The sequence below is a fragment of the Oreochromis aureus genome, linkage group 7 (assembly GCF_013358895.1).
Source record: "Oreochromis aureus strain Israel breed Guangdong linkage group 7, ZZ_aureus, whole genome shotgun sequence".
Lineage (NCBI taxonomy): Eukaryota > Metazoa > Chordata > Actinopteri > Cichliformes > Cichlidae > Oreochromis > Oreochromis aureus.
The window spans coordinates 27,350,539-27,363,201 of NC_052948.1; the positions used below are offsets into that span (position 1 = coordinate 27,350,539).

General features: G+C 38.1%; 1 protein-coding gene across 1 annotated transcript; it reads right to left on the reverse strand.

Moving 5' to 3' along the window:
* Window positions 1-5,794: 5,794 nt before the first annotated feature.
* On the reverse strand, window positions 5,795-11,191 carry fezf1 (FEZ family zinc finger 1). The gene is made up of 4 exons (XM_031741298.2): window positions 10,379-11,191; window positions 9,309-9,443; window positions 8,484-8,616; window positions 5,795-6,052 (listed from the first exon to the last, which is right to left on the reverse strand). Exons 1-4 carry the CDS (start codon window positions 11,189-11,191, stop codon window positions 5,817-5,819), a joined length of 1,317 nt encoding a protein of 438 aa, XP_031597158.1. The 3' UTR covers window positions 5,795-5,816.
* Window positions 11,192-12,663: the final 1,472 nt, after the last annotated feature.

The following is a 12,663-nucleotide window of genomic DNA, read 5'->3' on the forward strand; positions in this document are numbered from 1 at the left end:
CCACCAAAGGGAAATACACCGCTCTCAAGTCGCTGCTGCTGCAGTGCTACTCCCTCTCCAGTGCAGAGCGGGCCGAGAAACTTCTCTTTCTCTTGGGCCTGTGTGATGGTCTTGAGCTCATGGAGAGCATGCTGTCCTTGCTAGGAACGGATGACAGCAAAGCTGGCCTCACCAACTCCCCGCTGCTGGCTGCAAAGGATTACCGCTCACTCGCAGAAGAAGTGGATCACATTCTCCTGGCTACTAAGAGCTTCGGCATCCTGGCAATAGTTCCCAACTCACCAACGGCATCTCCGGCGCCCCCACCGATTCTCCTGGGGGCCTCCGACTTATCGATGGTGGCTGGGATCACGGCACCATGGAAAAGGGTTGTGTTTTTACCTTCAGCGTGACAGCGGCGTACCACCTTTGCAATTTTAATGCCCAGGGAAATGAGCCTGCCAGCGCTCTGTAGCTGCCACGACCACTGGCGATGAGGAAAGGCTGCTCTTCATAGAGAACTCACGTTTGGGGAGACGTTTTCTGGTTGACTCCCAGAAGAGCCTCGGGAACACTCTTGTTGTCTTTGCATACCTCCACAATGGTATATTATTTAATCTTTAAAGAAATTGGAGATTTCCCGCGTACCACCAGAAGGAGCCCAAGAACCACTAGTGCTACACGTACCACAGTTTGAGAATCACTGATATAGAGAACAGAAACCTAGAGTTGTTCTTATTTTCTTCCATCACTGAATATAAAGATGTTCTAGCTTTATGGAGGGCTTTTTTTTTTTTTTATAGAGCAACAAACTATTTTTCCAGGCTATATGATGATCTTCTAAATTAGTGATATGCCATTTCCTCTTCAGTTATCTGCTTTAAGGTGCATGTTTGAAAGTTATACTTTTGAGTCTTTTGAGTACTTCCGACTTGAGGCATTGTTTTATAAAGGAGCTACAGTATCTACAGATGTACACAGTGAAGAGAAAAAATGAGCACACACAGTTGATTTCATTTATTATGCTTTTTTGTTTAGCAGCAGGACAAAAAATCACTTTGACAAGAAACCCTTCTTCATATAGCGTAGTCTTCAGTTCAGCTATTCTCTTTAGAATATAACACACTTTAAAATAAATATCATAAAATACTTTTTTTTTTTTTTTTTTTTTTTTACAATTCTCCTGAGATTGAAATCAAGTTTAGAAACAAACTGAAGAAAGGAAGGTTTCAACTTGTTCTCAGGACTCAGGACCAGAGATGCAGAGGTAAATAAGAAATGTCATTTATTTATTTATTGTTGTTGTTGTTGTTGTTGTTGTTGTTGTTGGTGGTGGTGGTGGTGGGGGGGGTTAAGGAAGTTAGAGCTGTGTATCCTAGCAGATTAGATTTTGTACACACAAATATTTAAATGCAAATCTTTAAAAAATGTATGGAAACACTGACAGAGACAAAAAAGCAGTAACAAGGAAGTAAAATGCAACAGGGTGCAATGGTTAAATTTAGTACTTGGCTCCACTGAGTAGATGAGAACGTCAGATATGTAATAGAAAACTCCACCCTTGCTTACATTAATTAACGAAACAGAAATTTCTTATTTCTGCTACATTTGATCCTTTTTTGTTGGTTTTGTTCAAGACATTATCATTTTTACAAGGACCTATTGTACCGAATTGGAAACACCAGCCATGCTATCACTCCACTTCATACAACCATGTAAACATTTTAGATATAAAAATCTGGGCTTTTCTGTAGAATATGTTGTTAAAATTGGGGAATATTTTTGATATAAACCAGATTAGCTTTCAGTTTTCAGCTTTGATTCAGTGGGATCCACATTCAGTTGATATAAACAGCAATTGGATTACAGTCATTTTTAGCTACATTTTTCTTCATCCATTTTTCAATATTAATAACACTGTAATCACCCATTTATTTGCTTAAATCTGTAGAGTTGCTTAAATCTGTAGAGTTGGTGAAATAAAGTGTTTTATACAGATTACATAAACCTTGATGTCTGGACGTCACATTTGAGAATACTGAAAATGTCTGAAATGCTGCACAGGAAAACTGGGTGCACACATCTACAGATGGTATAGTAGGACATTATCTTAAAATAACTATTTCACTACTGAAACTTCTAAGAAACTTTTGAGAAACTTCTTTCATTTGTGTTTCTCTCAGAGGAATCGGCTGCTGCCTAAGGGAAGGTAGCACTTTGTGAAAGTTTACATACCTTTAAGGATAGAGTTACAGCTTTAAAGTTGGTTAATTGGGTGATTGCAAAGCCCATTTTTAAAAGATGTCCATCGGTCTGTTTTTTCATTGCAGAATCAGACCCCAGAATGTTCTCTGATAGAACCTCTTTTTTATGGCATGTTCAATCGAGGAAAAATACCTGTAGGATAGGTATTTATGAGTGACCCCAATAAGTTCCTGTGGGTGGGGAACTAAACTCTGGAAATAATTTTGGACTAACTACAAACTATGTCAGTTCCCTCTATTGTTCTTGCTGTTTTGGCCTCCGAGAGCCTTTCACAAAGAGTATTCTTAAGAACTTATATTGTTTTGGTGCACCTCTTCTCACAATGAAAAGAACCTACAAGTCGATCCTAGAAGTAATTTCCTGGAAACAGGCTGGTTGAAGCATTAATTTGAAACAGCAACTTTTTAGGAGGGCTAACTATCTTGCAAATTCAAACAGGCGTTCATCCAATATTAAATATGCAGAAAATCTTAAGGAAGATTTAGTTCCTTGGAAAGTTCCCAGAGTTCAGGTACTAAGCCAGTAAGCAAAATGATCTTATTACTGGTAGAAATAACAACCAAATCTGTAAAAAATAAGTAAAAAATTTAAGTAACTACAAAAACTCCTGGAGTAGAGAGAAGAACAGATTTGGACAATCCCCTTTTATCATGAATCCAAGGCCACATTTGGATCACATGATTATGGGTGAAAAAACAGCATTCATGCTGACAAATGTCTGATACGCTATGAATAAATGGAATGAAAAATAAACTAATAAGACATTTAAACTGTGTTTAAATTCTTTCTTTCTTAAACTATGAAGTTTTATTGTTATGTGTTTTTTTTTATGAAATACTAGTCTAATGTGTTTTAATGAACACTGCGAATTTATGGCATAAACATGTTTAAATACAATGCCTTTCAGTATTATTTTGTTTGCAATACCGCTGACACCCTGAGTTCTGGCTGAAAAATAATAATGATGACTAATGATACTCTAATAAGCCATCATTATAACAAAATAAGTGACTAGTAATTAGAGGTTAGAAAAGTTAAGGTTCCCCTTAGAGTAACCTCAGTCCAGCAAGCTAAGAGATACATGGAGCATGTCAGGGCCAGGTGTCAAGGCCAGAGGTCTCTGTCTGGGCCAGGTCATATTGGGTCTGAGGGGCCACTACAGGCCCTGAAAGGGGTTAGAGGAGGGTCCCTCCTCCCGCTTTCTTTCTTTCTTGAAGTTCAAGTTCAGAGTCATGGTTCATGTTCAAGGAGAGAGTTTTCTTTTTTTGTTTTTCCTGAATCACAAATGAAAATGAAAATAACATTTTTGTGACTGGATGTTTAAAAAAAATGACTCAGTCAGGTATGCTAAATGTAAAAGGGGTATTTAGGGAAACTCAATCATGTGTGACAAAATCCTATTTAAATTCAAAGATTTTGTGCAAAAATGTACTTCCTGTCTATACTGTACGCAGTTGGAACAGGACTCTGCTTTCTTAGCATGGCTGCGGTTGTGGTGAAGGTCTTAGAAGGGATTGTTTACTGATCAGTAGGTAAGTGGCTCAATCCTTGGCTCCTCCAGTAATTTAATCAAAGTATCCTTGACTAAGAAACTGAACTCCTCATGTTGCCCCTGATGCATCCATTGGAGTGTGACTGTGTGTAAATATTAAACAAAGTGCTGCATGAATGTGTGTGTAATTTGGTGAATGAGCAGAAAGCATTTTGAGTGCTCAACCAGCTCAGGCGCACTCTCACTACTGGTAACGTGCTGTTTCCTTGAGTTAAGCGAGCTGCTTGTATAAAGCGTCCAGGAGGCAGGACAGAATCAACATTTTGGGCAATTCTCTGCTCTTTCATCACATGGGCACAGATTTTGGACCAGGAAGCTGTCAGGTTAAAGACCATTTAAATCGATCTGCATACTCAAATTCAGCTCTGCTGGCTCCAGGACTGGAATGATCATGTGAAAATAGCTTTTGCGTTGGATTCCAGCTAACATTTTACACGTACCGACAACATGCATCAGTGTGTTGTTTCACCTGTCATTACTGCCTACTTCTCTTCAGTTAACCAAAGTTCGACCCGGTACACAAGTAAACAACATGATTGGCTATCATGTGTGCCAATCAAAACAGTTCTGTTGTTCAAGATTTAATGGGACACTAACAAATTTTTAATTAAAAGTTGTAGGGTTTTTTTTTGCCATGGCTATCCCTCCTCAGATTGTAAAAACAATTATAGATAATATTGATTATTTTGTGAATATGTCACAGTGATGTCATCAGAAGGAGGGATAATCTCATTTTAGACTTTTGCCTTATTATTTATTTATTTAGTCATTCATTTATTTTGCCTCTTTGTTAGGATATTTAATGAAGAATGTGCGAGCAGAAGTGAGTCCAGATGTGGATTTAGGAATAGCTGGAAGGATTTTTGGATGGACAGTATTGTGCGTTGCACCATATCTTCACAAATACACATCAAATTGAAATAAGAAAAACTGAGAGAAATCATCTCGATGTAATCTAAAAATGATTAGAAACTAATGCAGATCCAGGAAATCCTCTGGATAACGTAACTCAGTTTAATTAAGCACGTTGTGGGTGGAGGTATGCAGCCGCATTGATCTTTTAAGTCACTGGGTTTTATGAAAAAATTGTGCTATTTAGCAATTTTACGCAAAATGAAACTCCTCTTAATCACATGACACTAGGCCAACTGTTACGGGGGAATCTGTAGCCATTATATGCCAGGATATGATTGTAATAGAAAAATAAATTAAATTTGAATGTTATCCAGTTGTTGTTTTTTAAGCCTGCAGTTAAAGATGGCAAAGTCTTCTTGTTAAATTTGTTAAAACACCCGTAACTTTGAATAAAATCATGACTGAAATGCCTGGCTTTAGTTTTACAACTTTATCATCTATTGTTATGATTTCTGTGGTGGGGGAGGGAGAGGGGGATTTTTGGAAGACATCTATGATGATTTCTACAAATCATAAGTAACTCCTCCCCATATCACATCATTAAATCATGTAGAATTACAAGAAACAACACACAGGACATGATGTCAGTTAAAAACTTTGATCATAGCCAGAAATACATAAAGAACATATAGTCACAGTTTTAAGGATTCAGGGAGCTTCATTACTGCTTGAGAGAGAAATGATATGATTGAGTTATATATATTTTTAAAAAAATAATTTAAGGGTACAAATGAACCCTCAAATTATTCAAATTCTTCAGTAAATGAGCCAATTAGTTAATGTTGGTAAGGAAATTATTTAAAGACATTTACTCTTAAGCATCTGTGATTTGAGAACAGAAGGAGCAAAAACCATGATAAAAACGTATTTTAGTTACTTTCCAGTCTCACTTACTGATTAACTGGTGCATTAATTTGGATGAAGAAAGTGCACAAATTCTAAACACATGCATATGACTGATTTATGAAAAATCTTCCCCTACCACCTACAGGGCTTCTTGAATCTAGGGACCAAAGTGTAGCTTATTTTACATGTAGCTTGGCTAAAATGTGATTGTTGCGTATGCATTTTGGTGTGCTGGGGGTTCAGAGTCAATGTTCAGGTTTTACATCTGCGAGGGAGACTGCGCGCCGGCTGGGTCATGTAGCTTTCTGACGTGTTTCTTCAGGTCAAAGTTCCTGCAGAAGCCCTTGCCACAGGTGGGGCAGGTGAAGGGCTTCTTATCGTTGTGGGTGTGCATGTGGAAGGTGAGGTTGTACACCTGATGAAATGCCTTGCTGCAGATGGAGCACTTGAACTGCTTCTCGCCACTGTGTGTCAGCTTGTGGTTTTTGTAGTTTCCTGTGTTGAGGCAAAAGGGTGAAACTTAACAAGACATCAAGACATGGAATTTCCTTACAATCCCAAAGAGTTTCCAAGAGTATGTTTTCTCGGTGGTATCAGCATCACATAATCCGACTGTGTGGAAGTGAAATGGGACCAAGGCAAAAAAACACAAAACACAAAAAGCATGCAATTCTACTTTACAGTACAAGAGTTAATAAATTGGTAATTGATGATTAAAAAGGTTTTACTTTTTAAACTAATGAACATTACATTCAGGTTAAAATGAAATAATAATTAATAATGTTCATATATTGATTCATAATTTGTTTTTAATCATCCTTTACAGAAATTGGATCGATGGTTATGGTAAAAATTGCAACTTATTACATAAACTAATTACATAAGTCAAAATAAATTATAACATACTGATGTAAATCAGTCACTCATACACATATTTTAAGAATTTGTGCACTTTGTTCAATTATTATTAAATATTAATATTATTATTATTATTTCAATTTTTAACAACAGTAGAAGGAAATAACTACTAAAATTTGATTAATTATCAGGACACATTTTATCAGTGATGAATACTGTACTGTTTAATATGAGTCCATAGCGTGTGGAGAAAAAAGCCCAGTAAATATTTTTCCTTATGATATTCATTTTTTACATTTATTTATTTATGTTGCTTATTTTGTTTTGTTTTGTTTTTGTTGTTCTGAGAATTAGAAATCATGCCACATATTTGTGTTTTTCGTGTTTGAAAAATACAGTTTTACTCACATTAACAACTAAAATAAAGATCACATGTTCACATTTGAGAAGCAAAATCCATCCAGTATTTGGCATTATTGCTGAAACCCTACTAAATTCTGTGATATTTAAAATAACCAAAAAAACAAACATATGTTTTCATCTTGTTAACATGAACCAGAGGAGTCTTTCAGTGCAATAGATCACCACAATCACCCACATAACCTTAATATTACATAAAACCTGAAGTACAATTACCACGTTTCTAACAACATAAAAAAGGAAAATGTACACTTAAAAAATGACTTTTTGCTCTCAGTGAACACAAAGCAACGCTGAAAGTAATAAAATACTGAAATGTAAAAAGTCAAAGGTTTCTTTATTTAAAGAATTAATCATTGACTGGTATAAACTGAATGTAAACAAATTAAGTAAATTCTATTTGACCATATTCCATTTAACATTTTACACGGTACCTATGTAACAAAATTGTATTTTGTTACATATTTTGTTACAAATTACTTAAAGCATTTAGTCATAAAAGTGTTCTGAGTGTATGAAGCCTCACAGCTCATGAGGTGATGTATGGGATGTATTAGAGCTGATGTATTAGTAGATGTAAAGCAGTAGCAATACAACAGTTTGAAGAGAATACATCAGTACAGCACAGTAAAACTGTAAGCATGTAGACAAATATAATGTCACAACTAAGAATGTGCATTTCTATAGAACATTTTTTTTACCACTTCATATCATGCTATGCTATAACAGCTCAGGATGAATCCAGGGAGCTATTCCTCTTCAATTTTAACTGTTTGTTTTAGCCGTCATAGCAGACTAATCTTTTCTAAAATTAACAAGTCCAGCTGATTTCAAGAAAGTAAACTTTAGTAATTGTTATGAATACATACATGCATAAACAAATACAACACAATCATCAACTATCACTCTAATGGGCCTTGGGCATTTGTTGATGCCCTAGTTGCTATGTGTCTGGCAGAGATGCCCCACATGGTTTGAAGGTTTGAAATAGCACCAAATATTAGGCCATATAACATGTAACAGCTCTGCTACAGGCAATTAAAATGAACCATTTACATACGTTATGGTTCGATAACATATATTAAAAAAAGAAAAAGAAAAAAAAGAAACAGGAAAACAAAATAGTGCTGCTGGACATGCATCTGTATAATTTTTGTGTCTGTTAAACTCGCACGTCTTGAATATGCTGAAATTTATGCGATTTGCATTAATATATAATGATTATATAATAAACGGTGTGGAGTCTATAGCGAACTGTCTTCACGGGAACTTTGAACGGATTTAGCCTCAGACCCGCTCTATTTGTCTATCACACCCATTTCTGTTACATATCATCACGTTTTGTTTTTGGTTTTTTCCTCTTTATGCCAATGAATTTATCGTGTTTTCGCTCTCTGTTGTTTGACCTGTGAGTTCAGTTCAGCTGTATGGTGAGCATGTGGCTCTTCTCTGAGGATCTTTCGCTTTTTAGCATTTAACATCGCTCTAAAATGTAACGGATTATTGGAATAAAATTTATAATCAAGATGTTTTGGTTGATATATTACATGTAGTTATTGAAAAAGGAGAAAAACAAATGAGAAAATATTGATCCATTTTCTTTTTTTCTCTCTCTCTCTCTCTCTCTCTTTTTTTTTTACAGTCTCACCTTTTTGGTGAAATCCTTTCCCACAGAACTCGCACACGAATGGTTTGTATCCCGCGTGGATGCGTGTGTGCGTGTTGAGGGTTGAACTCCTGTTAAAGGCTTTTCCGCACTGGTTACACTTGTGAGGCTTTTCCTGTAAAAAACAAAATACAGGGGGAAAAATAAGTAACTCTATGGAAAATGTGCCATAAATAAAAAATAACACCAAAATATTAAAATAATCTTGCAGAGATGCACAAGGACCTTATACTTTCACAGATAATGTAATGTGTATAATCAAATTCACGAATATGACAGTACATAAAGATGAATACTTTTTATGCCTAATTTATATTTTAAGCGAAACAAACAAAATTAGCGCGTGATTAGTTTCCTCTGTGAAAGTGACACCTCACAGGGGTAAATAAAACAGAAATCGATTTTTAAGTCTAAACCTGCAATCCGAACGCCACGCTGAAGCCCCGCCCACCAAACACATATTAAATCATATGACTGAAAACAATTGAACTGGTAGTTACTTAAATAAATTAATGATTGAAATTCAGTGTGATTAAATGTCTGCGTACAATTCAGAGGTGAAACATGACAGGTTTAAATTAAACAAAAATAAATCAATAAACAGAATAATAAAGAGTGACCGACTTTATCGCGACCTGAGTTTGATATTTAAACACTCAATAAAACAGAGAATATAACGTTTCAAAACTTACAGAGATCAGCGAGATAATAATCAAATACAACATTTAAAACCATCATTAAAAACAAAACAAAACAAAAAACATTAAAAAAAAAAAAACCCGAGATGAACGACTAAACTCATCCTACCTGAGTGTGGATGATTTTGTGCCGGCACAGCGTGCTGGCCTGTCGGAATCCCTTCCCGCAAACTTTGCACACGAATGGTCGAGCGCCTGTGTGTACGGGCATGTGGCGGGTCAGGTTGTAGTGCGCGTTAAAGACCTGAACAAGAGGGGGGAAACCCGAGACAAAACAAATAAACAAAAAGCAAAACCTTGTCAACTAGAACAATATAATCATCATTTTAATAATAATAAAATAAAATGTCAGCCGACTTCATTGCTCAGTTTAAGGTTAATTATGTGGAAAAAAAGAAGAAGAATGAGTGCCTGTAATTATTAGATTAAGTCTAATTACGTGTAATCTGTTGGGGGTAATTTATTGGACTTGGAATACACGGAATGGGCCCATTGTAACACAATAACAAATCTCTAAAGATGCGCAGCGTGAGCCAAAATTTAAATTCCTAAACAACCCACGAAGTAGGCATTACGGTAAATTTGGTCCTTTTAAAATTAGTTTTAGAGAAATTACAAATTATAAACTCCATAAATTCCATCTGTTATTTTAAATAACCACAGCAAACCTCCGTTTTTACCTTAATATATGTACTCTGCGCTTCCATTCCGGGAATCCGTTTATTAATTTTGCGAACTACATGCCAGGTCTGCACACTCTAAAAATTCTATTCGACTTATGTGTGCATTTTTATTTTAATGCATAGATATGTCGAATGGTTTGGGGTTTTTTTTTTTGTCAGAGTTCTTTTTTAAGGTTGTTTAGATAATATAGAGTGACCGAGTGTATCGGACACTCTATATTATCTAACCCTAACAAAACACAACTTAACCTTATGTAAAAGGATCGAGTCTTTGTAAGTTAAACACTAATAACTAATCAAATCCAACATTTGACTTGCACTAGATCACTTGTTTAAAATATCTTCAAACCTCGGATTTTTTTTGTAAAAAAAAAAAAAAAAAAAAAAAAAAAAGACAGAGAGAGATAACTAACACCAATTCTGAATATAAATCCATTTTCAGTTTCCTTCTATGAATAAAGAGTAAATAAATTCAATCATCCGCGCTGACGCTCACCTTACCGCAGACCTCACAGGTAAAAACTTTGGGCTTGCTACCGGGACAGGAGCCGCTGAGCCTGGCGCTTGCCGCTGCAGCTGTCGCGGAGCCCTTGAAAATCTTGTCACTCAGGATCTGGTCCCTCTGCTTTATGTAGTGAATCTGGTTCGGAGATAGATCCTTGAAGGCCTGCACGCCGGAACCCGCGTACCGCTCCGCGGCCTGTTGCAGGCCGGGCTTGCTCTTCTCTGCCATGAAGGCTTTATGTCGGGCAGTGAACAGGTACGAGGCCATAGGGTGCAGGTTCACCAGGCCAGCCGGCGGTGGACACGCTCCGGAATCCCCGCTGCAATTCAGGTAGCAAACAGTGCCCATCGTGGGAAAGGAGGACTGGTTTACCACCCTGGGTCTGAAGAGTTTGTACTGCCCGGTCGTTTGGCTGACAGCAGAGTCTTCTTGTTGATTTTTATAGTTTAGCCCAAACCCCAAAAATTCTGCGGGAGCCGGGAGAGAAGACGCGTCTAAGTGGCCCGGATCCAGTCCTGTGATACTGAGCCGGTGGCCCGGCTCATAGCCGAGCGGTACCAGCGGGATCATGCAATGCAGCGAGGACGGATATGCTTCGGGTTTCCCCACTGGAGCGGACTGAAACCAGTTGGGGAGCGGTATTGACTTGGGCTCGGGTGTCCTGGCCATAATCCGGTCGATGGAGAAAGCGAGAGGCTTGCTGCTGCTGCCGCCGGAGGTGAGCATTTCTGAGCCCGCAGGTTGGCTCCCTGAAGCCGTGGGGGAGCCAAGGATCCCTGCTGGGCGGCGGAGAGGACCGTCCATCACCTCCGCATCAACCGGGTTGCGACAACAACAACTAAAGCTGCTGGAAAGAAGATGAGATCGGCGCTGCTCCTCACCGGCACGCAGAAAAGGACATCATCCGCCAGGGATCCCCCAACCCCACCCCCACCAAAACACAGGCCCCGCTTTCCTGGTTGTTGACGACAATCAGGGCGCTCGAGGCTCGTTCGATATCGGTGGGGCAAGAGCCGAGACCTTGCCGATCGTTACCGTCCAAGAAGGAGAGTGGAAAAGTAGATAATTTGCTCAATTCTCCTCTGTCGATTCTCTGCGTTTGTCGCCGCTGGAAGAGGAGGAGGAAAGTGTTCTTTACTTGGCAGGACTCCTGCTCAACTGAAAGGTACTTGGTAAATCCCAGGTCCCCTTGTGGTTTTACGTGACATCTTTTTTTTCTTTTTTTTTTTTTTTGAATCGCGTTGAGCCAGACGCGCAGCGGCTGCAGGGTCAGGAACTGTCAGTGTTTTAGATCAGATTTGGACACGTCTTTGGCTCTCAAAACCCAGCCCTTTTACGCACGGTTCAAAGAAGACAGGGACATGTCATGTAGTTGAATTCAAAACAGAAAACAGATCGAGATATTGAGCAGAAAATGGATTTGATGTCATTGATGTCAGTCTGGATGGGTTTAGAAATCAACAACTTTAACTCAAAGCGCCCTTTTTTCTTTTACGCACCAGATTTTTAAATGTTAAAAAGCGGTTTGGAAAAAAGGACTACTCGAGACAAAGAGATGGACAGAAATCTGCAGTGAAAATGCTCACTCTCCCCTATCGAGTCTTATCCTTTTTTCCAGTCACACGAATACAAGCAACTCTTTTATCCACAAAGCACAGAGCCGGTGGGCTGAAGCGCAAATTCCACAGGATGAATGAATGAAACCAATGGCGCACGAACCCACAACAATAGCTCCATCCTGTCAGTGATGGAGGCAGAGAGTGAATGGGCAGGTTCGGAGTGGACTGAGCTGAATTTGCCCTTCAAGGGTTTGAACAAAAGATGAAGAGAAATAAAAGTGACCGTCGAGGGCCCAGGGAGCGACAGCAGAAATTAGAGTGAACACAGTCACATCAGAAAAGAAAAGGTTAACAAGGTATTTGTGTTGGTTGACTATTAGTATAGCACACACATTTCTTTTTCTTCTTCAGTGTCTCTCAGTTGGCTTAATGTAATAATGATTTTTTTTTTAAGTCAAACTGTTTTAAATAATGAGGGAATTAGATGGTTTATTTCTAAGTCGAGTGTTTGTGTGTTCTTGGACGATGGTTTTTAATGAGTCAGGGGTCACAGAGGCTCAACAAATCAAGTATTCGTTTACACGTAATAAAAGTGTGATAAAATAAATTATTATGCGCCCGTTATTTAAAGGCCACGTCTCTCCTCACTTACCTACTAAAGCCTTACTGCACCAGTTTTCATCTGTCCAGGCGAGTTTCGTTGCTTTTATGCCATAG

Excerpts from the sequence above, each read along its gene's own strand:
- fezf1 (XM_031741298.2), bottom strand. The coding sequence starts at position 11,191 with ATGGACGGTCCTCTCCGCCGCCCAGCAGGGATCCTTGGCTCCCCCACG. Across the intron at positions 9,444-10,378 it reads CCTGTGAGGTCTGCGGTAAG|GTCTTTAACGCGCACTACAA; the intron begins GTGAGCGTCAGC and ends CCTCTTGTTCAG. Across the intron at positions 6,053-8,483 it reads GAAAGGATTTCACCAAAAAG|GAAACTACAAAAACCACAAG; the intron begins GTGAGACTGTAA and ends GCCTCAACACAG.